Raw genomic sequence first — 25,548 nt, 5'->3', positions numbered from 1 at the left:
GGCATCCAACTGGACCGGCCACCTGCCTTGAGACGCTGAAGCCCAAGTGGCTGAGGAGAGCGCTCCCAGGAGGGACGCAACCCCATGCCAGGTACGGAGTCCAGGTCCGGTGAGGAAGGCTTCCAAATTGGTGTGGGAGGTGAGGGCACGGGCCAGCACGCGCTATTGAATCCTGAGTGAGGTCAGGAGAGCATCCATGCAAGCAAAGGGGTGATGGTAAAGGCCAGAGATTGGTTACACCAGAGGGGCTGATCAGTTAGTCACCCAAGAAGCTTGTGAGCCTGGTTCTTCACTTTCAGAGAAGCGAGTACAAATATGGAAAGGGAAGGAGTGAAAATGAAACCTGTGTTGCTGGACTGAAATTAGAGGGTATCAGGATAAACTCAGTTTTCGATAGGTAAACAGATGGAGGGATGAATAGATAGATGATAGGTTAGATAGCTGGCTGGATGGAGAGATAGAGAGATAGATGACAGATAGATAGGCAGCTGGATTTGTGTTCACGTGCGTGTGTTGTACACACATCTCTTCCCGAGCCTGTCCACTGACAACGCTTAGGAGCAGAAATACCAGCAACACGCACACCTAGCTCCCAGATCTTGGCTTCTAAGTACCAACATCCACTAAAAGGAAGCAGAGCTTCGGAGAAAAGGCTGTTTCCTCTGCTGGGGAGGATACAGTACAAGAGTGTGGAACATCTTTTTGTGTAAGAATGTACTCAAAGAATGTTTAAAAAAACTGAAACCAGACTGAAAGGGTTCCCTCTGACCAAACTGAGGACAAGTTGAGCATGTAAGTATTAATAAATAGTGACAGTAATGGATTATAACCCAATGAATAAAGTAGGAAACTAGGAGTCCATACAGATACAAACGAACAGACAGTTGGGTGACAAATGGGATATTTACATGGTCTCAAAGCTCCTCCCCATAAAACTCTTTTTAATTCCAAAGGGAAAAAGAGTAACTACAGCGGACAAGCCTGGTAGATGCTCCCACACGGCAGGTCCTCCAATAAAGTTTTATTCAACGTCATTTCTTTATAACATTGATGAGAAAACAAATTAATCAATTCCTGGTCAAGGCCACTGTCTGTGTGGAGTTTGCATGGTCTCCCGATATCTGTGTGGGTTTCCTCTGGGGACTCCGCTTCTCTCCCGTGTCCCACAGATGTGCACACGAGGGGAACTGGCATGTCTCCATTGTCCCCATTCGAGTGAGTGTGGGTGTGGATGTGTGTGCCCTCCGAGGGCAGGGCATCCTGGCCAGCGTGGCGTCCTGCCTGGCTTCCTGAGCTGCCAGTAGAGGCTTCGGCCCCGAGTGACCCTGAACTGGAATAAGCAGGTTGGAAAGTAATTATCTGACTTGCTTTTATGAACCTTTGTTAAATGTATGTATAGCTCATGTTTAATATTAGAAGTGCTTTGGGTCTTTATTTTGAAGACTGGTGATGCTTTTGTGACCAAAAATAGGCCGTTGGAATGTCACTGTTGTTTCTATCCATTAGTCTGTGGTCAAATTGGTTTCCTCATACGTCGTTCCACTGAAAGCCAGTTTCTAAGAACCTCCCGATGACATGGAGTGAGGACTTCGTGTGATCTAATGATCAGAGGGAACGTGATCAGTGATGGGAGAAAGTTAAGCTGTGTGCCACCGGCTGGCATCACTTCAGTGCTGTCCCTCGTGAAGACGCATGACCTGAAACCAGCCAAGAGGAGACATTGGACAACCCAACGGGAGGCACGAGCTATGAAATAAAACACTGGCCTGTCGTGCTCACAGGAGTTAGCCACAGACTGAGGAGGTGCCGGGACTAAAGAAGTGTGAAGGACAGGATGCAACATGTGATTCTGACCTGGGACCTGCTGCTCTATAAAGGACATTATTGGGACGATCGGTGTGAGGATTATTCGGGGGTAGAGATGCATCAATATTAATTCCCTGATTTGTATGGTTGTATAACAGCTAGGTAGAAGGATTTCCTTGTTTGTAAGAAATACACACTGAAGCATTGGGGGATAGGGGACATACCCTCAAATGGTTCTGGAAAAAAAGAATTCAGTACTGCACATGCAACTTTTATACGTTTTTTTGTTTGTTTGTTTTGTTTTGTTTTTGCTTCAAAATAACAAAAACAAATACAAAGTCGTACTAAAAAGAATGAAAAGATATTAATGATATATGTTAAGAGAACACGAAAGTTACAGAGCTGAATGGCATGATGCCCATTTTGTTTTTCCAAAAGGAAAGTGCACACATACACACACCTCTGCAGCGTTAATGGTGATAAGATCTTACCATCTCTGGGTGGTAAGGTAAGGTCTAAAAATTCTGTGGTTGCAGCTGCTCTGAGTCGTCTAAAATTCGCTAGGAAAGGGTACTGCTTTTGTGCTAAGGAAGGGTCGCGTAAACACTTGACTGGCTTGGTGATTCGCACGCAGTGCTTTTGTGGGTTCTGCGAGCATCGTCGTCCTTCAGCCACAGCTTCACACAAGGCAGCAGGACTAGGTCTGAGGAACCCACAGCAGAGAGTGAGACTCCGCACGGCCAGAGCTCTCCTAATTTTGCCTGGTGCTCAAAACGTATTTCCAGAAGGCCCCAGGAGAAGCCCCTGCAGAGCTTCGCCTCAGGATTCGCAGGCTGCCGCATGGCTGGCCAGCATCCATCACTGGCAGCCCAGGGCGGCCTTCCTGGCTGTCTGCAAAGCAAGTGAAGGCTTGTACATATTCAGCAAGAATTTCCCACACGTAGGACGCCAAGCTCTCTCAGGCCTCCCATTCAGCCTGTTCTCCTAGGGGGTGCGGGAGGGGGGTCTGGGAGCTGTTAACAAGCCTCCCCTCCTGTTGCCTCCCCACATGGGGAGAGGCGTCGGGCACAAAGGTATCTGGCTGCCCCCCCAAACGCCCAGTCCGAAGCAGGCAGTCTGGTACCCAGGCACCAGGAGCTCCAACACCAAGTTCTTAATGATTCCTATCTGGAATTAGGGGCACGTGTTTTTAGGAATTTTAACTAAAAAGATGGGTTAACGTCAAATTCTTCTTTGGGGCTGAATGATAGCAATATTTGAAGTCACTCCCAAGCCCTGGAGTCCCGTGGAGAAACCGAAAGCAGGACAGATGTGTGGGCTCCAAGCCCCAGCCCATGGACCCCAGAACGTCAGAGACGCTAGTAGTGGACGTGGCAGGGAGAGAGGCCTCCATGCACGTGGCAGCAGTGTGCACGATTTTTTCAAGCAAACATGTCTTCATTTGGTAATTCAGAAAACATAAGGAGGAAAACATAACCCACGATGACAATTACTCAAACAGATGTGAATTTTGAGCTTGGGAAGAGCAGCCTCACACATTCAGCCTCGTCCATTTGGCTCAGACTTCGTGGCTGCATTCAAAAGTCAACGGGCAATGGAAGGTCGTCATTCCTAACTAGAATATAATACCAAGAAAGAGCTTCTTCACGGTAGCAGGGCACTTGCATGGCTTGTAAAGCCCCAGCGTGGAGCTTTATTTAAATAATAATCCTCGAAAGGTAGTATAGAAACCACCAGCATCAGAATGGTGCTGGTCAAAAATGCAGGTTTCCTGGGCCCCACACCAGGACATTGAGTCAGGAGTGCGGACAATAGAGGAAGACCTTATGACGTTTTTAGCAAGCATCCCAGAAGGTTCCTATGCGTAGCCGTTCAAAAACAACTGAAGAACATTCTAGCCCCTTAGGTAGGCCAGACAAGCTGGTGGGACCGTTCACTTGTCCATGGTCCCTCGGGAGAGGACTAGGGGATCCTTCACCCCACCCCACTTTCCAAGAACCCGCAAAGCCTTAGGGCAGAACAGTTCCTCAGGGACAAGCTGGAAGCAGATGCTGGCAAAGCTCCCTAGCGCCCCCTGCAGTTTGATCCGAGGAACTGAAAGGAGACCAAATACCTGCCACGGAAGACACGGAAGCTAACGCTCTCTAACCCACCGTGAGCCAGATTCTTCCAGAAGTTATGTTCCCCTTTGGATTATGAGGGAAATCCTTTCAGTTGTACCATGGGGACTATTTCCTGAAAGGAAGATTCTCCAAGGTGACTTACACACTCATCATTTCAGTTCTAGGGGCCCACACTCCAGCAGTAAGAAGGGATGGGTGTCCATACACATAGTCGGAAGCGTGACAGTGCGTCCCAAAGCTTAGAGACGGTGGGGAGGCCAGGGAAATGGGTGCATAGTCATGTGGGACGGCCAGACTGCCTGTACTCACCCCGCCATAGGTTGCTCACAAGCCAGTGTGCGGGGAGAATATCCTGCCTAAGTGAGCAGGCTCTTTCTCTCCTCCGCCCTCTTTCCTTGCCCCACCTTTCAAGCAGGCAGCTCGCTTTTTACTCATCTCCTCAAGAGAACTACATGGCAGAACACAAATAGCCTGCAAGCTTTTCAGCCTCCTCAGTCATGATGTACTTGGACCCGGGAGCAAGTCAGCCTCTCCTCTCCCCCCCGCCTCGTAAGACCCCAGATCCATGGCAAAGGGGCTGGGAGCCAGAAAAACTCAGGACACATTTTCTGCCAGCCAGTCCAAATTTTGGGGTGGAGGTGGAGACAGAGATCGAGTTGGGTTCCAGGAGATTTTTGAAGAATTGTTTTCCTCGCAAATCTAAATGTATACATTCATATTTAACCTGCTAAGCTTTGACGGAAGCCATGTTTATTGGCTCACAGGAAGTAGGCTAACTCTCACGGAGAAAGGGTTCCCTTCACCTTCCAGTTCTATGTGGCAGTGGGCTCTTCCCCTGGACTGGATCAGAACAGAGACCTGAGCTCCAAATGGACCTGGGGGAGCTGTGATGGGCGCCAAATCATCTCACACAGACCCAGTGCGAGCTAGGCCTCAGGCCTGAACGTCCCAGAACCACAGACATGCTTTAGAAACGATGGACAGGACTTAGGAAAGCAAACCTCTGCTTTCTCCCGGCTACCAGTAACCTTTGAGGCACTTTTGTGCAAATTAGGAAAAGGAGGTCCGTCCTAAAGACACTTCCACCTGTCAGAAGATTGTCATGATATGCTTATTTTGTTAGGAGATGATACTTGAGTGCCTTCTGCCAGAAAACTGTAGTAACAAATACATAAACAGTTTTGTGATGTCTCTGACAGAAGTGGCATATGACCCTGCGGGAGTGCAGTGTACAACCTCCACCACCGCACATGGCACCCTTGTAGCAGTCCTCATTTTAACAAGGTTTAACTCTGAAAGGACATCATGGTGAAACATTTATGAGGTCACCCAGGAAGAGCAGATTGCTCTTCCAAAACACCCAGATCGTTACGTTCCATAAACTAGCTCTGCTTCCCAGGTTGCAGGATTTCCACCCCTAAAGTGAAGCAGCCTTTGAAAGGAGGTTTGGAACTTGTAGGAAAGATGAAAGAGCAAGTTCAAAGTTAATGGAACGCGGGGCACACAGTAGGGGCTCAATAATCGTGTGATCGTTTCATCAGGACAGAATGGACGCGTCCAAAGTCCAAGAGAAGGTTTTTGCCTTATTTCCTCCCTAATGGCCTTGGCCTGTAACTCCCAGAAAATCCTGGATGACTTTGTGATTCTTGCCAACTTCAACTCACGGCATTGTGCCAATTTCTAGCAGCAAAGGAGGACTTTATATTTTTTCTTTACTTTTAAACAACCAATTCCAAGAACAGGAAATCTTGCAGAGCTAGGGCTTGTTAATGGCTCTGTGGACTGCATAGTTCCCTTTATGGACACTTATAAAGTGGTGCCTTCTCCTCTCACGAGAGGGAAAAGGGCCAAAGCCTGTCTCCCCAGAGACCAACCAGGTGCTTCTGACGTTACTTCTAGTCTTACAGCCTCCGAGGCCTCCGGCTCTGAGGATCTCTCCACGGGCGGAGAGAGCCGGACATGGCTTCCATCCAAGCTCAGAAACAGCTTCCTTGAATTACTGAAATGTGGGGCACGCCTCTCCCTGGAGAAAAGTTACCAGACTCTTTCAGCCGCATTTTCCCTTCCCATCAGGCTCGCCAAGAAATGGAAGGGCAGAATCTAGTCCACCTTCTGACGCTGCCCAGGCTGCCACGGTCGCCCTAATGACGAGAAGCTGAAATCTTTGCTGGTGAAACGGCTCCCTTTTACCTGCAGGAAAGTGACCTTCCCACCCGGACAGAAAGAAGGGAAAAAAACAACACGTGGACAGAAACCAGCATCAATTATACTCCTTTCCTTTGCATCGTCATATCAGACGTCAATGAAATTCTATCATTTATTTTTCCTTAGCTTTTTGTTGAATGTTTTATCCTTATATATTACTTTTTTGATGGACTGTTTCTTATGCTGGCAGTTGCTCCACTTTTTTTACACGGGGGGAGGAATCATGACACATTTTCACTGTGGTGGTAAAAATGCTAACACTCAAAGTAAAAGCCAAGCCATTTTTAAAAGAAGTAATCATCACTGTTTAGGGGTTTCCAAGTAGAAGAGAACAAACTGAGACAACTCACAAAGGGAGCTGGATCCACTTGTGTAAACACAGAAAATGATCAAAGCCCCCCACACTCCATCCTAAGAGCTGTATCATGCAGACCAACCATCGTTATTGGTTAAACAGGATAACTGTCCAGTCAAAACAGTGGGTGACAGAGTACGAAACAGATTTTGTTGTATCGCTCGGGCCTGGAGGTATTTTCTGACCTGTGTGCAGTATAGATGTGTTCCTGACATTCCTGGGCTAATGGTAGGAGCCCTCTTTTCTGTGTGGTGATATCCTGACCTGGACGAGATAGCCTTGTCCCTTGTCATCAGTTCTTTCCACACCTGCCACAACAGGTTTCCAACTCAATGATCTTTAGCCTCATTGAATGCACAGGTGGCCGTACTGCTTCCCCTGACCCCCTGCAGACCGCACGGGGCCCCAGGCCTGCTCTTCTATGTCCCTTCTTTCTGGAATGCTATGAAAGAGAACCACTGGATGGACAGGTCATTTTAAACCATGTTTTCCTCTTGTCTTCAAGAAGAAAAAAGGAACGTGAAAATAACCACTTGACCTGCATTAGTTTCCCTATGTCTTCTTCTTATTATTGATTGTACCTGAAGCTGAAACATGACCAGAGAGAGAGAAAAAGAAGAGAGATCCCATTTTGTGACCCCTAAGCTGTGAGCACAGAGCAGTTATTTGCAGTCCCCTCAGCACACACACCCTGGGAACCCCCAAACCAATGCCTTCTACGCTTTCCTCAAAAATTCCAGTTCCTGGAAAGTCAGAGTCAAAATGAATATCCTCAAGGTAACCCCATGGGAAGTAAAGACTTCCTTAGCTAAGTACCTATGAAAATGTATTTTCTCATTGTAAATATCACCAATGGGACCTAAAAATTTTTAAGAAAGTCTTCTGCTCCTAGATGAATTTTAAATGTACTGCTTGTCCCACTAGAATTTGCTTGTGAACTCTCTCTCTCTCTCTCTCTCTCTCACACACACACACAAACACACACACACACACACACACACACACACACACACACACACACCCTTCACTTAGTTAAGAATCTCTTTGGAAGCCAGGTGTACTTAGATGGAAACCTTGCAGTCCCTGGAGAAGAACCACTTCTTTACAAAGAAAAGCAAGTTGTAACTGCATCTTTATTTCAGAACAAATGTTGACAAAATAAGGAAGTCACACAGGGCTTTCTTTCTTCCCTGGACAACCACTTCCTGTGGGTGACTTACCTTTGTTTTCATGCCAGGGTTCCCACACCTTTTCTCTGGGTAAGTTTTCCTGGGGTCTTTCCTCTTCACAAGTGGGTAATATCCCCTTGAGCCTTTTCCCATCAGGGAAGGAGCTTCCAGCACTTACCTGCATGACCGCCTTGGGCTCAGTGTGTCTGGCAGGAGGGCTGTTCTTCTGGGTCACTGCAAAGAAAGGGCCCCGCCCAGGATGGACTGAGGATATCAGAATCGTGGGGATGTGCTCTCTCTGTTGACGTGTAGCTGCCTGGAGCCCAGCACAGGTGATTCTGACTCAGGTGGTTCGTAAACCTCACTGTGCTAAGAACCATGACGGAGTAGAGAGGTCTTGTTAAAATGCAGGTTCTGACTCAGTAAACCTAGCATTTCTAACAAGCCCTGGTGATGTGGATGCCACTGGTCCACAGACAACGCTTTGAGTGACAGGCTTTAAGAGGCTATGATGGGAGGTCTCGCTCTTCCATGTGTGGTACCCAGGCCAGCACCAAGGGCATCATCTGAGAGCTTGTTAGAAAGGCAGAAGCTCAGGTCCCATCCCAGACCTCCTGCACTAGCATCTGCATTTTATCAAGATTTCCAGACGATTCTACACACATTGGTTTGAGAAGATGACATAGGAGAACTTCAGGATCAAATTTACCAAGTCGTTTTCTGCAGAATGTTCAGAAAGGGCAAAAAAGGAACATCTTTTTTATTCTAAGACATTCGAAACCCATATTAAAGGTAGACCTGTATTAGAGGGGTTGGAAAACCAACTTCTTGAACCCCACGCGCCTCCCCACCAAAGAAGACTACAAAGGACAAGAATTCAACTTTAGCTCCACAGCACTGGATGTGAACTGCTATTGTATGCTGTCACCTTTTTTGTTTTCATTACTTCTTTTCGGTCAGAGCAACCAATTTGGGACCTTGCTATGACCAATGGACTGCCATCATTCTGAGAACAGGTGGTTTAAACAGTAGAGGTGGACTGACAAGGCCTCGTACCTTCAGCCAGAAGGGGAGGTGGGACCACATGTTTAGACCTCTGTTGCTCCCTGAGAAGATTCTAGCTGTTTGACATGTAGGGAGATCTGAAAAGGGCAGATGCCACCACTTCTGTAAATTCAGTACCTAGCAAAGCATGGGACACATTTTAGGGATAATTTAGTCAATCTCATTTCAAGATGTTTATGTCAAGATTTAAAGCAGTAACTTGCTGCAAGTAGAGGCCAAAAGAAGACTTGCAGCTATGCAGGTTGAGGAGAAAGGGAGGGAAGGAAGGAGGGAGGGAGGGAGGGAGGGAGGGAGGGAGGGAGGGAGGGAAGGAAGGAGGGAGGAAACAGGGAGGGGGGAGGGAAAGGAGGGAGGGGGGAGGGAGGGGGATTAAAATTAAATTTTAATGAGATAATCAGGCTCTAACAGAATCTGGGATCACGAGGAACCCCTCAAAATAATGGGAATCAGTGAGATCCTACGTACAGCCCTTTATTTCCGTTAGTTTCATTTTCTTGGGATTCTGGCAGGGGAAATGCTGGCTACAGACAATTGCTTGCATTCGTTGATCAATAGATCAAGAAACAGTCAAAGGAGATAGGGAGCATCTGGGAAGGGCCGCGCTGGCCGTGATGAATGCAGACAGGCCCGATGCAAATCCCTTTCCAATTAGCATTTTTGTGGACCGAGCAATTTCTGAAAACTATTTTCAAGTCATGGAATGAATACACAGGAGCCTATGGCTCCATTTCTGGAAATGCTTCTGACACCACTGCTTCCTGCCTTCAACCAGTCCCACTTGAGTCCAAGTTCCATGCCTTCCTCCTGCCAATCTCAATGTCCTCCTTACGCCCTACTTGCCTGAGTCAGGGCTTTACATTTTAGTAAGAATAGTAGGCCCGGAGTTGAGCTCCTACGTGTGCCAGGCACTGCACGTGTCTTATTTAATTTTCACAACCATTTCTCGTTTACCAATGAACTAACTAACTGGTGCTCAGAGAAGTGAAGAAACCTGCCCAAGGTCACAGAGCTCATAAGTGAAGACTGTACAATCCCATCGTCCATCTCTCCAAAATCCATGCTCCTCTGACTAAATCGTTCTGTCCCTTGTAGTTTTTGTTCCCTCACTTCAAACTTGTCTTTCCAGCCACTGTGTTCAGGGTAGCTCTTACTTCCTAGAACCACTTTGGAATAAGTCCCTAAGGCTTTCATTCTGACTTCATTTGTTAGATATCTCATCTCTCCACTGGGTTCCCCCCACCCCCCAGCCCCGGCTTCAGGAACCTTCCCACATTTGATGGCCACGGCTTCATACAGATTTGCTCTTGAAGGTCTTGAGTGGATCTTGCATTCCAAAATATATGCACTGGGGCTTATGAATTAAAGTCAAGCCCTTTGCCAATCCTTTATGTTCTGAACAATCCAGAAAAATAAGGGCAAGTCCCAAAGGAGGGCCACAAGCATGTTTACAAAGGACATTTCTACTTTGGTTTATTTTGTTGAGCATCAGGCTTTCTCTGTCCCATCACAAGTGTCTATCGGTAATTGCAATATTCTTGAGCCATTTTGCCAAAAAAAGATTAATCATATAGTTACTCAAGTATGATTCACTCTGTTGCAACGTAGAGACACAGACTCTGAGTACAGAGAACTATGGGACAGCCTACATTAAAGCAGGAGCATTTATAGAGGATGCCATTCACATTTAGATGAAAGCCTCCTGTGCAGTAGTGTTTTTTCACACTAGACAACCACAAAGGAGGAAAGGTTTGCAACTGAAAGCCAGCTGGGAGATAACTTGCCAAGCAAAACATTGAGGATCCATTGCCAACATCTCCAGATAATTCTTCTTGGGAAAGGAGGAGTCTTTCTGTGATAAATGAATATTTTGACTTGGTGATTAATCACAGTTATACTGGAAGACCTGCCTGCATGTTTTCTCCCCCAGGGCCCTGTAACACCTTCCTTGCTGCCACTAACTACTAAAGGAGACCTCCTGGATTGTGTTAATTGACAGCAGACCAGGAAATGGAGCCGATCTCCAGATAAGACACCTATAATAAGAGTTCCTCCTAAAGAGAAGCCTGCAATCTTCCGTTTGTCTTTTAGTGTTGAGAAAATGGGAGAACTTTTTCCCAACGTCTTCAGTTTGAGAATATCGGTCTTTCTACTCATCACGACTCATTCATTTACTGAGCGCCCTCATGATATGTGACAGAATCTTTTTTTTACTGAACTTCCTAACAATAAGTCCTTCTGAGAGAAGAGTTTACCAAGTTCATTGATTCTCTTTTGCAAGCTCACAACTCCTGGATGTGGACAGACTGAACGCAGTAAAGATTCCCCATGCCAATTCAGAAGACATTGCCTAACAATTCAGGAAACTTTTCTTAAACTCCAGGAAAAGGAGATGAGAGGAAGGAAGGGAGGCAGGGAGGGAGGAAAGAAGGATTGGTGAGAGAGAGAAAATAAATCCTGGAGAATACATACGTCCAAAACGGAAAGGACAAAACAATTCCACTAGCATATATTAACCTTTATTCTATAACAGACATAAATAATTTTATGAATTCATATGACCTGTACAAAAGACAAAATAAGATACCGCACTAAGTTTAGATATGGGATATTTGGATTTAATATTCACTAAACAGATAAATATATACAATTTCAGGAGTTAAGGCAAAACCAGATACTTCAAACACAACGGAAGGTTTGAAAAATAGGTATAATTAAAAATAAGGGCACCCCATCTCCAGTTAACAAAGTGGTCATGTCTACGGAAAAAGAAATCCCTTAGGTTTTTAATAAAGTGGTTATTATCCATCATGTTAATTAAACTTGAGCAACAAAGTATAAGATTTCCTGCGGAGGAGGGGAGGCATGAGGATTCCGCATTTGGAACTCGGGAAAGCAACTTTTTCCTTGTCAGTTATGATCTATTCTTCCTATTAGAAAATATAATTTGGAAAATATGACTCTTTCACATATATAATTAAAATACAACTATGAAGCATTCTTTTTTTTTTTTTTTTTAAGGGAACTCATGTTGGTGATCTCACAGGCTAAATCTGCGGGCAAGCCACTTTTGACCCTATCGTTAGCGAAGACACAGAGCCAGTCACTGAAAAACAATTCCCAGGTACCTTAAGACAAAACAAACTCATTCGAAGGGAATAAAAACACGTGTGATCAATATACCAGCGCAGGATACAGTGCTTTGGCAGTATCACACTAACCATCGCTTGAAGTCTGAGCGCGAGTTTTTCTCATTCTTAGACCCGGTTGCCGGTCTTTTAAAAACAAATACATACAATGCCACATTGGCAAGGAATTCAGCAATTCCAGGAAATTAAATTCAGAATAAACCCGCAGACAGCTTTTAACTGTTACATGGACGCATAGATGGGTATTGCCGGCTGTGATCCTGACCCAAATATACTGAACGCGCACGCACACACACACATAAATAATCTGTGGAACCGTATTGGTTCGGACAGGTCTAGAATCCTTAAAGAGAATCCATATTCCCCCAGGAGAAACCAACAAAAGACATCAGTCTGATGATGAGAAAATGATCTTCCGACAACTCGGGGGTGGGCCGCCCCTCACCTGGTTCAATATCACGGAGACATGAAACTCTATAGGGGGAAGACCAGAAAGCCAGAGAAGGTGGAATACTGCCAGCCTCCGACCAAGTTACCTTTCTCCAGTTTTAGGTAAACCTTGTCTTCTTTATCTAGGTAGAGCAAGACTCCGTTGGTGGCCGCTTCACGAGTAACGTCTTTGTCCCCCGCAAAGGCAGATATCACTGGCTTTCCATTTAACATCAGGTTAACCTACAAGAAGAAAAAAGAAAAAATCACTGAAAAGCTTTCTTGAAAGTCAAAGCATCTACCAGGGATAATAAATAATGTCTAAGATGACAGAGCTGGTAAAATATCTGCTGTTTAGTGAGTGTATCCCCTTCCTTTCAAATTAGCCAACTGCAGTGGCTAGACACAATATGTCTACTCAGCTCATTATTTTTTATTTAACAAAAGTTGAAATTTCTCCCATAGAAATTTCCTTCACTGCCTACCGAAGAACACCCTCCACGGAGAGCAACTGAGGCATGTGAAAACTGACCTCCCCTCGGCATACAAATGAAGCTTACTACGTTATTTACTTCTCGCCTTCCATAGCAGCCTTTTGGGAACAAAGATAGCCGGTGGCTCCCCAGTATATTAGTATAAAGAGACCCAGTGCTGTTCACCCTGATGAAACCAGAGATAGCAAGACTCTACCAACTTCCTTGCAGGTTACTGTGCTGCTGGGACATGCACAGAGCTGAAAAGCATTTGAAATCATGGGTTCTCTGTGTGTTGTGATTTCTTTTTCTGTTTTCCCTGATAAGAAATGTGTATTAATCATAATAAACACCAACACCACTGACTATTTGAATGATGGATAATTAGCAAAGAACTCATCATTCATAAACTCATAATTATGAACAAATAATAAACTCCATATGTATTCACTTTTCTCCATACTAGTATGAGTGTGATTATACTGTATGCAGCATTACGTAAACTTCTAAAGAGTGGGGCTGGGGAAAAACTGTCACCATGGTAGTACATTTGTTTACTAGATACTCATTCCTTTTACATTGAAAATAATACTGAATAAATTAAATGTGAGGCTGACCAATTTACCCATTCACTAAGATGCGTAAAAGTGGTAGACAGGTGCATCTATCACTCATATGGACACAGCACACAGTACAGATATCAAGGATAAGATAAAAAGTTACTCTGGAATTCCAAAGACATATATTGGTGTTATTGGTTGTTAGCCAATAAGCCCTTGTTGCCTTTGAGTATAAAGTCAAGGGCTTTTCCTTAGAAAACACAACATAAAATATATTGTTAACTGTGGAATTGCAATTGGTAGAATTCACTAGCATCAGAGTAACGAAGGGTAAACTATTTAAAGCCTAAGCATAAGCACATTCTTGTTTAAAAAGGATATTGAATAATTGTTCCTTCATAAATTTGTTCTGAATGGTTAACTGTTTCTCCTCATGTTTAACAGGGATGGCAAGTGTGTTTTATTTATTTAGTGTGCACTTGGAAAACTCTGCTAGTCTTACAAGGTTTTTCCTTACAAGTTCAAATAATTTTTGCACATGCGCTAAATGAAATCAGAATTTTATAAAGAGGTTTGTGCCACAGAGTTCTTACCAAACCATTCTTTTTAAACAGTTGGTTGTTATTAAGGTAAGATGCATAACTGATTTTCTTTTCTATATGCTTCTTGTCACATGCCTTAATGGATGTTATAAAGAAGATTGGAAATTAAGTGTTTTAAAAATAAACTGTGAAAAGATGGTTATTTTTACAGTGAAAATACACCTTTGGAAAAATAAATAACCCACAATCAATAAACACTGATGTTTGGGGACAAAAAGGGAACAGGTCAGAACACATACCTGGATTGTTTGACTCTGGTAGACTTTAATTACGTGAAAACTGAAACTGTAAATTCCTTTCCTTGGTGCTACAAAGACGGACTCCAGGGTGAAAAAATTACCCACATTTACTAGGATCTACAAATAAAAATAAATAACAGTAAATTATTATAATATTCTCTTCTATAAGTACCAGAATCCTTCCTTCCTCCTTTTTCTCTTTTTTTCTTAATCAACAACTAGCTTAAGAATAAAACATTGAGTTCTGTTCCTTTTCTCTTTAGTGACTTGGAAAATGGATTTGTATATTGGAAGTTTCTTCGGTCTTTTAAATGATCAAGGAAAAAATAAAGTAACTGCTTTGTAGTCATGCCTCCATTTCCAGCAAGGCCCAATGGCTCTGGAAACATTGAGGTAACATAAGAGGGCTTATAAATACCAGCTTTACCTTGAGAATCCTATAATAGGCGTCTGCCACGTATTTATATCCACACCCTGTACCAGCCAGAAGTAGAGTTTTCCAGACAGCCAATAGGCATCCATCGGCTCTCTGCAGTCATTCCTGGACACATCACACAGAGGCCTGGGCACTCCCTCCACCGTGTGACATAATCCATGACACTGAACAGTTGGTGCACAGAGTGATCTGAATGCCCAGCCCCCCTCTGAGCCTCCGCCAAACCCCTCCTAAGATCCATGGCCATTTTTCCTCATTCCTCTGCCATCGAGCCCTTAATTATATTTTGGCAATGACTCAGCCTTTGTAGACTGCCAAAGAGTACAGCATGAAGAAAGCCAGACTGTGAACCAGGTGGCCTTTTCCTGTGCTTCCAGTGGTATCCATCACGTCCGTATCAATCACCTGCTCTGTATTTAAAGTTCCAGGGTCACAAATAAAAAGTGGAATCAGGTACCATTTCCCAAGAAAGCAACAATGCATTTTGTATTCCAAGACGTTCAGTCTGGTTCTATTGATTAAGTAACTTCTTAAACTAAATTTGTAAATGTCACATAGGTTAAGTCCGAGAGAGAGAGAGAGAGAGAGAGAGAGAGAGAGAGTTGGAGGAGGGGGAGTTGTAAAATGACTAGGGTTTCTTCCATTTCTCTCCCAGAGATAAATCTGTAAGTGCCAAATGGACACATAGATGGGTATTGCTGTGTGACCCATCTGTGTGTAAAAACCAGATGTCCCTATAAAGATATATTTCCTCTATATCGATGGTAACCTGGTACTATCTCTTTTGAACACTACATTCATACTAATATTCACCCTTTTGCGTAATTCCCTAAAGACATACTATTACCTCTGAGCAACGAACTAGCAGATAGTGACGGCCAGGTAAATACACAGGCTCAACCCCTGACTTAAGTACATGCATGTGTAGAATTTTATTCTGAGATTTCACCTTCTTCCAAATAAGCATCAGATTGCTTTCGGACCTGATGCTCAATGATTTTTCAACAACAAATCACCAGCTATGCAACAACCCCCAATAGGAGCTTTGCGAAGATTTTCTTCCAAGCACATTTAAAATAAATTGAGATACTTAGAGGGGACTTCCTGAATCAGGCACAAGTCGCGTAATTCATTAGCAATAACGGAAATGGCTGATTACTGTTGACTACACATAAGGCTGGATGTTGACTCTACATTGTAATTAGAGCATCTCGGCACATCAAGATTTATAACTAAATGTGTCTTGCTGTCTCTAAAATGCATGGCTCCCGAACAGAAGAACAAACCCTTCTCCGCTCCTAATTGATGGAAAGGGCATTGAAAAGGATGCACTGTACAGAGGACAGTGCAATGCCCACAGAATTCCAACACTTAATTAACGCACTGAAACACAAACCAGGGGTGGTGCTAGACTTTATTGCCATCAAGATGGAAAATACTGCACCAAAACCCCAAAGGGACTGTTTAATTCCTTAAAAATTATGGCGATCTGACAGGCAGCCCCAGAAAGGCATTTTCTTGTGTTTGGCCAGCTCTGGAGAGAGCATTCCTTAGAAAGAGTTAAACAAGGACTATGGATGTCACCTCATCCCTTCCCTGGCACGTCCTGCAGTACCACTTCACCTGTGCTCCTACACATGTGGCTTTGCATACAACTGTGAAACACATATGTGACTTCGGAATTAAAAAGACTCTGGGTGCTCTTAGGGTTGAAATTAAGACCCTAGAGTCAGTTTTCAGTTTTAAGACTCCCTGCTAAAGCTAAGCTGACATCCTGAGGTTTCTCATCAGCCAAACCTCTGAGCTCCAGGTTGCTTAAAAGAAGCCACAGATTTCATCAGTTCCTCGGCCACCCCCTACCCTCAACCCCAAAGTCTGTCTTTTCCCAGTAATTTGCAATTCTCTGAAAGGACAGGGGCAGGGGAAGGCAAAACCGGCTCCCCAGCGCGTCCCTATGGGAGCTCAGCACAGTCGCCCAGTTCCTTTGCTTCTCCTCCTCCGCAACTTTCTCCAAGCACCAGAGAAGGGTTTTCCCCTGCAGCGACTCCTGCGACAGGATATGGGGATCCCGGCAGCGGAAAGGTGAGCGAGATGGGACCCTGGCCGCCCCTGCCAGCCTCCCGCGTCACCTGCAATATTTCTGCAGAGAGTGTGGGCCCCCAGAGTTCTCTTTGGGGAGAAGCTTCTCCACCTGGGAGAAACAAATCATTGATCCTGCGTCTGCCAGGGTACCGCTGAACGCAAGGGCCTAGGCGGCCCCCGGCACAGGAGTCTGGGGCAGGGGACCAAGCTCTGGCCAAGAGACTGCGAAGTCCAGGACCCAGATTCCCGCCAGGTCCTACGGACCTGTTGCTGCTAAACTTGTCCTGAGCTTTTGGTGCCTGGCTCTGCGCTCCCAGCCTTTCTCCCACCGACAAAGCAGCCTCTTCCAGAGGTCAGAAGGGGGTGGGGGCAGGTGTGGCGGTGGGAGAGACATTGGAAGTTTCCAACCCAGACGTATTTGGGGAGGCGAGTGCCTACGTGATCCCTCACATCTGACCTCAGCAGGCAGCTCGGGTCTGAGATGCCTGGCAATCCGCCCCCTCCACCCTCGGTGCCCCGTATCCCTCGGGGTCTGACCTGATCGAAGTAAATGATGCGCGTCTTGTTGCTCATCTCGGAGGGCTCGTGGTTGGTGCTCCGCACCGCCGAGAAGGCGACCTTGGAGTTGGCCGCCCGGACAGAGATCCCCAGAGGGGAGGAAGAGGAGCCCTTGGAGTCCGTGGCCGGGTTCGAGTCGCACACCACCAGACATTTGCCCTCCAGCACGATGGGCTCCGTGTCGTTCTGCGCCCAGACGGGCAGCCCCGGCAGCGCGAGAACCAGCAGCACGGCCGGCACCATGGACAGCGCCCGGAGCCCGGAGCGCATGGTGAACCGCGAGGGCAGCCTCGGCCCGCGGGCGGGCGTTTCTGCTGGCCGGAGTCGCCTCCTACCCCGGGACCCCGGAGCTCGGGAAGATGCCAGTGGCTAGATCGACAGCGCTGCAGGAACGGCGGCGGCGGCGCGCACACTTCCACCAATTCTGTGGTTTGAAGTCAAAGTCTCCCCTCGCGCTCTCTCGCTGGCTCTGTTACCTTTGTCCTTTAAGGAGCTCATGCAGAACCCCCTACCCCCACCCTCCTCCGCCCAAGAATCAGCCCTGCCTGGGGCCCCTGCACCCCTCCTTGTTCCCAGACATCTAAAAGTCTCCAAACCCTCACATTCACACCTCAAAGAGGAAAATGATAGTAAATGCTCACCCCAAACCCAAGCATCCCCAGGTGAGCCGCGGTGCAGGAAAAAGGACAGCACTCAGAGAAGCCACGGGGATGGCGGGTGCAGAGCGGTGCCGGTGTTGGTCCTACGCGCGGCTGGCTGGCGGCAGGGACGGGTGACAGAGGCAGACGTTTCCCGGACCCGAGAAGAACGAGAGGCTGTGTTCACGGCCAGCACTCTAGCGACTCTCGCTTTCGCGTGGTCAAAAATTCCCCAAAGCTTGGTGTCGCTCAGACGTCCGCAGGTAGGCAGCGGCCAGCCGGGTCCCCAGGACGAAAAGCACCAATTCGCGGGAGCAGCTCCAGCGCAGGGCGGCTGAGCCCGCGGGGTCCTTTCCTGCCTCTGCCTCGCGCCCGGAGTGCCTGCGCACAACTTTCTCTGTCCTCGCGCAGCCGGGAGAGCGCCCAGCGTGTACACGCGCGTTATTTATAGGAGCTCAGCGTCCAGCTGGGCTTGGCCTCAGCTCAACCCGCGGGATCCCGGGAAAGGGGGAGCAAAAGTCCGGTGACCCCAGCTAAGCAGCTCCCACCTGGCGTTTAACGGGAGCAAGCGGGGCGCACACGGCTTCTGGCTGCCAATGTCCGAGGCCACTCAGCCTCTGGGAGCGTGCGGCACGGAAAGCGCGTGAGCAGGACGAGGCGCCCACAGCCCTGCTGATGCGCTAGCCCCAGCTCCGCGCCTCCGCGCCCCCTCCTCTGTCTCCGCGGGCGGAGGGGGCTGCGGCTCTCCTCGCCCCTCCCCGCGCCCAGAGCCCTCCGAGCGGAGCGCGGCGCTGCCAGCCGGAGCTTCGGACCTGGATGGGCCGCGGCGTCTCCGCACGACGCTCTGCCCCGCACCTGAGGACCCGCCGGAGTCCGACCGCGCCCGGCCCAGCGCCTGCTCCACAGAGCCTTGGGGCCTGGCGAGCTCTGGGAAGCCTTGGGGCGGACCCGAACCGAAGGGGGGGTGCTGGGAGGAGGGGCCTGATGCCTTCTGCTCCCGCAAGATCCGCCTGGGAAGCCTCAGGGGCGCACCTTCCTGCTCACACCGCGAGCCCACCCCAGGCAAGGCCAGAAAAGAGTAAGAGAGGGACTGAACTCAAGAAGAATAAGTCTTCCGAAACCGTACCCCTAAAAATAGCCAAGCCCACTCCTGAGAATACAGCACTTTCCTCCCGTCTTGATGTGTCCCCTCTCCCCTGTGCCACCCACCCCACTGCCATCTTGGCCTCTGGTTGGCAACATTTATCTTTCTGTTTCACAGCTGCCACTGAGAAGGAAAGGCTTGTCTCTGTGACGGGCTGGTGACTTGGCCAAGTTACTTGCCCTTCCTGAGAGGGTGGGACTCCAGTAAGGGCCCTTCAGCCCTCCAGTTCCGTGATGCCTTAGGGTCATGTCACGCCTTTACTAAATTCCTTCCAGACTCCCAGCTGCCAAGGGGCAGGCACCACATCTTTCATCAAAACAGCATCCCCAGAAGCCATTCAGAGTTCTTTGAAATGTACTGACTAATTAATTGAAGAGACATTTGTTGAGCCCAGCGCGGGAATAGATGGCACTCACTTTTTTCTGAAGGAAGGACATCCTCATTAGCATGAATTCAAGCCCCCCCCCCAGCAGAAGCCACACCTATAACTCCAGTCTTGCCCCCCCCCCCAAGGTCCTTCAGGAGGGCCAGGTACTGAGCCATAAGCACCATGCTGCAATTCCAATTGTTTAAACCGGAAATACTCCTACTGGTTGGTATTTCCCCCAGGCCCCACCTCCCTGTAATCTTACAACTAAAGAGTTGGTGCCTGGAGCCATACAGACTCCAGACTCCACTCCCCTGGGGTCAATACCACTTCTAATTGGCAGGTGTTCCTGCCATGCCGTTTGTTACAATGCTGAATGTCACTCATCTTTTCTTCTCCAGCATCTTCCTTCCTGCAAACACTCAGGTTTAAAGAACATGCTTCCTTTCCTCCTCCTTCCCTCACCAAAAGCACTCATTTTGTAGCCCCCAAATCCAGCAGAGTGACCACATGACAGACTCAATAATTGATTGTAGAATGACTGTATGCTCCCAAGTAGAATGTAATTATCAGTCATTCACCTTATAAACCGGTTTAAATGAATCTCTCGGTAAAATTTAAATTCAAGCATCCTAGCTAATTGGAGATGGAAGTCTTGGTTCTTTGCTAAAAGATGTTCCCTATTGAGGCTGTTCTGAAGACGTGAAACATTATCTGTCGACTCTTTCCAAGAGGAGCTATCAGATATTGTGAATCACAGAATCCTGTCTGCCGTTCAAACCACAGCCGATTCAACAGCGATAGGTTGTCAATCCATGTGACACCAGAAATGCGTGACTAGGATGGCCTGACTCAGCCCGATGAGTTGAGGCTGCCAGATTTTCTCTCTCTTTAGGGTCCGCATGAGACACCGAGGAGGCATGAAGTAAGCACTGGTCCTCAGAGGAGAGGTCTGTAGTCGCATGGCTGGGCCATTCGAGGGCCACGTGCAAGTTGAAGCAGAGGAGCGTGTTGGAAGAAACAGGACTGACCACATTTGTGGACAGAAGCTGACTCTGGAGACTGTGCCCTTCTGAGAGACAGAGGCAGTGAATAGGCAACCTGCAGTTCCTAACTCCTAACCGTGGGTCTCTTGAGAGCCTCCTGTGTCCTTGCAATAAAACTCATTTCACTCGAGCTGGGTTTAGTAACCTACCACTGTTCTTGCATCCGGAATCGTCATTAGAACAGCGTCCTAGAAACCCTACCACACACGCCCATGCATCTCCTGCCGAAAGACATTGGCAAATCCGATCCCCTGCCTGCGGGAAACATTTTCCTAACATTTTGGGAAAGGAAGCACCACCTGCTCCCCACCCCCTGCTCCAGCTCCACCTTCCCCAGGAGAAAAGAAACAGGATCAAGTCCAAGTTTTCTTCTATCCCCAGCACAGATCTATTTTTCTTTTCTTTTTTTTTTTTTAGTTGAAAACATGCTATTAGAAAACCTAGTTGTGACCCAGATGTTCCCCTTTTCTGAGATTCCCAGATTGGATCTGGTGTCCAGGAATTTTGTCGCTGGAACTTTAACGATTTCACGTCTCTGCAGTTGACCTCAACGTAAAGTATATTAGTAAAGCACATCAGAATCTGAACCAATCGTGCACAGGAAAGCAACACTTGCGTGGTCAGTACATCCCGTGCCTTCTTGGTTGACCATCCCTTAGAGAAGCCAAGTTTCAAGCAAGCCCAAGACAGTATGGGTGCATGAGCAATTTTCAGTTAAAAAAAACAATGTCTCTCTAAGAAGGCAAACAGACACACCAGGTATTCAGCTCTAAGGACCTGGCCTGAAAGATAACCCAGGGGCTGAATGAAAGCCGACAGAGCTACGGGTCCGCCCGCCATGCAGAAGGTGAGAAATTGAGGAAGAGCAGTGAGACTCCCGTCATGGCCTGACTAAGGCCCCGGGGGTTGTTTAATTGCCCTCTGCTGTCTGACGTGACATGATCTACCCAAGAAAATGCTGCTCTTCAAGGGGGAATTAGGCGCTGGAGGAGAAAAGGGCTCTGTGAACAGCCAACACAGGGGTCCTGGAATGTTCCAAAGCAGAGCTGAGTAAATCCTCAGGATTCCCTCTGGAGACACCACATGACTGACTTGTTTTGCACGAAGATGACATGTGTGGGGACAAGGAGATGGATGATTTAAAAGTCACTTTTAATTGGTTTTGTAATTTACAATCTGAGACAGTTTGTCTACGGTCCTCCGATCACCACGAGGGCCACCGAGGAACGTGGATGGGGTGACGGAGCACTCAGACTCCTGGGCTAGGGCTGCAGGCAGATTCCATGCCTCCCATATACCTGTGCTTGTCTGCGTTGTTATATCACTATGTTTATCACAATTTTCTGAGGTTGTTGATTTCTTTGTTGTATTCTCCATGGATTATCAACTTCTTGGGAACACAGTATTTAGCAGAGTAAGTAAGCCAAAAAAAAAAAAAAAAAGTTTACTGTATAAAGTAACATCATTGCCCTAATTTCTCAGAGGGGACATAATACACCATTGACTCACTATAAATATGATAGGAAACGAAAAATTCTGTCAAAAAATGTTATCGGCTTGAAATGTTTAGTCCACCCTTAGTTACTAAGAATGGAAAGCCAGTGAGGCACACAAGGGGTTTATTGGAAGGACCCAGTGGAATGGAATGAAGCCTGTGGATAACCCAAAGCATCGCCCCCCCCCCTTCCTCCCTCGGCCCTTTCCCCCCTCCATTGCTTTCTCTGTCTCTCCTTGGTACATCTGCATTATTCTTTTGCTTACAATCTAACTTTCTCTGAAGCTCACACGATGAGCAAGGACAACTGACACTCGCAAATTTTCCACATAACAGATCCACCCACCATGAGGATGCCCTGAAATCCCAAGGAAGAAATTCACTGCCGAACCTTGGCCAGAGAAGCAGAATTACAGCAACTGATTCCCAGCAACCAGGTGTGTTATGGGAGCAGGTCGGGGGGAGAGAACAATTCCTAGAAACAAGCAATATGTGGTGAAGCGAAAACGGGAAACAGATTAATTTGTATTGTGTGATTCCACGTTGCTAGTCTATAAGTCTGTAGAAATAGGATATTTTCAAATAAGCAGAGGAAATATGAAAAGCTAGACAGCAAATCATCAATTTTAGAGAAATGGAATAGAAGGAAAGAAAACCCTATTTGACTTCAGACGCTTATTATTTGAACAGTCACAGCAATTATATATTACATTGTGATGCATATTTAAATTTTTGTAAAGGAAAATGGGTGCAGGGTAGACTATTCAGTAGGAATCTACTACATTAAATCTCTTTTTTCATAATTTAAACTTAATTAAAGTTTGGAGAGAAAAGGAACTAACAGCCTTTCTCATAAGCAGCATTGGTTGAACAGCAATTTCCTTTCTTTTGTTATATTGATCCAACTCTAAAAACTCATTCACTCAAAGTCCAGGAAGATGCCGGGACATACAAAGCCTCACTGTATACATTTAAGAAAAAATAATATTACATTGCAACTGGTAGAGCTCATAAGTAGTAATAAAATTTCTGATTCCATTTTAGACACAACGCGACCCTTTCTACGCCGAGAAAGCCGGAGCTCGGTGCAGGGCACATGACAGGTGCCAGCCACTGCTGTCATAGCTTTGGGTGCAGACACAAGGACGGTCGGCACGCAGGGCCCTTAAGCAATGGCTCCCACTTGTAAGAATCTGCTGGGAGGCTTATTATCGGCGCAGACTCTGAGATGACGGCTCTGCCCGTGGAACAGGACTCTGTTTATTAACCAGCACCCAGGTGAATTTGAAGCAGACAGCCCTTTGCCGATGCTGCTGCTGGTGCATCCACCAAGGGCTGATTAGCCAGCCCTTCGGTTAAAAACAGCATGTTTAGAATCAGCTTCATGTACTGCTTTAGGACCACGGGGAAAGTTACAAACCTTCCTTCAGCCAGGAACACTGCAATCATAAAAATAATACCTAGTCCATAGCTCATTGTGGGAGTTGGTTGGGGAAACATAAGCAGGGAACTTAGTACAGTACTGGGCACACAGCAGGTGCTTAATTAAAGGTAGCAATTATTATCAGTAAATTACGGAATCTATTAATGACTAAAGGGGAGTGGTGCCTACAGCACCCTGGACCAAGGCCATCAGATGTTGGCGAGCTCTGGCTACAACTTAACCTCACAGACATTATAATGGGGGAGAACGTAGCCTGCCCAAGGGTGAGCGAGAATCAAGGCTCAGACACCTAGTGCAGCGACAAAAATCAAAGCCAAGTTTGCGGGGCAAGTCATCATTGCTGGATGAGTGCCCGAATTCCAGAGTGACGAGGCTGAAGTGAGTGAATCTCCAATAATTCCGCACGGCCACAGCTCTTCCACGAAGCTCAGGCGCCAGGCAGGTTTGGGAGCTCCCTGCAGGGATGGGCAGAGAATTTCATTTTCTTTCTATTTCTTTCTTCCCCATTGTCTTAATCATTGGGTCTCATCACTCAGAGTGTCTGAAAGGAGCATTTAGCAGAAGTAGATGGATTCTCCAAAGTGAAAACTATACGGAGAGTCAAGAACAGTTGGTCAGAAACAGTCACCGCAGCAGCAGAGGAATCAGAAAGTCAAGCAGGGGTGGGAGAAAAATACTGCATTTGTTGAATTCCTGAGGGTGCTTGGGGACAGACAGAGGTATCTTAAGGAGCTGGTAGTCCCATTATTTATTGGGTAACTTTCCTGAGTCTAACTGCGTACATTCTGGGGGTAAGAGATAGAGAAACAGCTTCAATTCAATCCAGAGGTAACTCTCCTGGCCACTGCATGCCGTGGCACACCCACGGTGAGTGTGAGATGGGAAGCGTGAACAGGCTGAGGCAGTGATGGTCTCCCTTCCTGCTCCCTCTTGCATCGTTGAGTGTGATTCTAGTGTTTAACGTATTTTCCCACAACATGGCCACTAAAAGCAAGCCAACCACTTAATCAGGTGCTGAGCTGAAGAAACAGCAATCTATTTTGGCTCTGAAAGAAACACGGGGCTGCGGTGGGCTCCCTGAGAGCTGGCGTGCCAGACGCAGGAAGAATTCCAAAAGAGTTTTCCAGGGTGACTGACTCTGAGCAATCTTTCCCCTTTGTGCACTGACTTCAGAATCTAACCCTCGAATACAGTGCAACTCCAGGGGCTTTTTCCTTTTCTTTAGGAAAACTCAATTGCTAATAATGTCTCCCATTTTACTAACACCATCCTTCTGAGAGGTGGTATATTACCTCCATCTCACAAGTGGGGAAATAGAGGGTCTGAAAGGCGCTCTGCTAACAAGTGACAGGGTGGATTTGCTGGCAGATCACATCTTCCTGTGCAAAGGTCTTTCCCCTCCTAGACCACAGGAGAAAGGTTGAAACAAAAATGCAAGGGGCTTCTAGTATGTTCAGAACTATTTTTTGTCAGTTGATGACACCAAATTCAGAGGAGAAACTGACTTATTCCTAGAATTATTAATATCAGTAGATAGCAAGTGGGAATGAAACTATGGCATGGAAAGAAGACAGGCTTTCAATCAGAATTTTTAGTAAAAGCTACTGACCATAAATGCAAGGTTTATGTATGTGTATATACACATACACAAATATATATACATATATAAATATACATAAATATATGTAAATAAATATATATGTATATATTAATGTATGTAAAATATATGTGTGTATATACACACATACACATGTACGTATATGTAAATATATATTAAATGAAATGTATATTAAATGTATTACATATATGTAATTAGATAAGTGGTTAGATCAGTCTACGACCCTCTCATAATTTTCTGTGCTTTTCATTCATAGTCTACATTCACTGGTCTTATTATTTGGTTAAGAGCACCTTCCCTACTATGCCGTTAGCTGAAGGCAGAAGTGGGCTGGGTTTTGCTCACCATAACTGACTTCCCAGAATAGTTCCTGGCACATAGTGCAGACGCGTTAGATGGGTGTTGAAGTCAATGAATAAATTACTGTGGCATAGATTCTAACTTTGGCTACCCCCTCCAAGTGTAGTTCCAATTATAACACGAGATAGTTTCAAAAATTAACATTCGTTTTCTCTAATTCTTACTAATTATTTATGATGTGTAATAAG

The 25,548-nt window shown here is 46.4% G+C and overlaps 1 protein-coding gene across 1 annotated transcript; it reads right to left on the bottom strand.

The window, feature by feature from the left end:
• Positions 1 to 11,217: 11,217 nt before the first annotated feature.
• CBLN4 (cerebellin 4 precursor) lies at positions 11,218 to 18,851 on the bottom strand. The gene is made up of 3 exons (XM_019726051.2): positions 17,228 to 18,851; positions 14,173 to 14,289; positions 11,218 to 12,541 (listed from the first exon to the last, which is right to left on the bottom strand). The coding sequence occupies exons 1-3, from the start codon at positions 17,516 to 17,518 to the stop codon at positions 12,344 to 12,346; spliced, it is 606 nt and encodes a 201-aa protein (XP_019581610.1). The 5' UTR covers positions 17,519 to 18,851; the 3' UTR covers positions 11,218 to 12,343.
• Between the last annotated feature and the right edge of the window lie 6,697 nt (positions 18,852 to 25,548).

Source organism: Rhinolophus sinicus, linkage group LG13 (genome assembly GCF_036562045.2).
Source record: "Rhinolophus sinicus isolate RSC01 linkage group LG13, ASM3656204v1, whole genome shotgun sequence".
NCBI classification, from domain to species: domain Eukaryota; kingdom Metazoa; phylum Chordata; class Mammalia; order Chiroptera; family Rhinolophidae; genus Rhinolophus; species Rhinolophus sinicus.
Note: the sequence above shows the minus strand (reverse complement) of the source record. Positions and strands in the feature narration are given on the sequence as shown.

Bases quoted from the DNA above. Each gene is read 5' to 3' on its own strand.
- CBLN4 (XM_019726051.2), bottom strand. From the start codon at position 17,518: ATGCGCTCCGGGCTCCGGGCGCTGTCCATGGTGCCGGCCGTGCTGCTG. The intron at 14,290-17,227 runs GTCAGACCCCGA...TTTTATTTGTAG, and splicing joins GCATCATTTACTTCGATCAG to ATCCTAGTAAATGTGGGTAA. The intron at 12,542-14,172 runs GTATGTGTTCTG...TTCTTCTTGTAG, and splicing joins ACCAGAGTCAAACAATCCAG to GTTAACCTGATGTTAAATGG.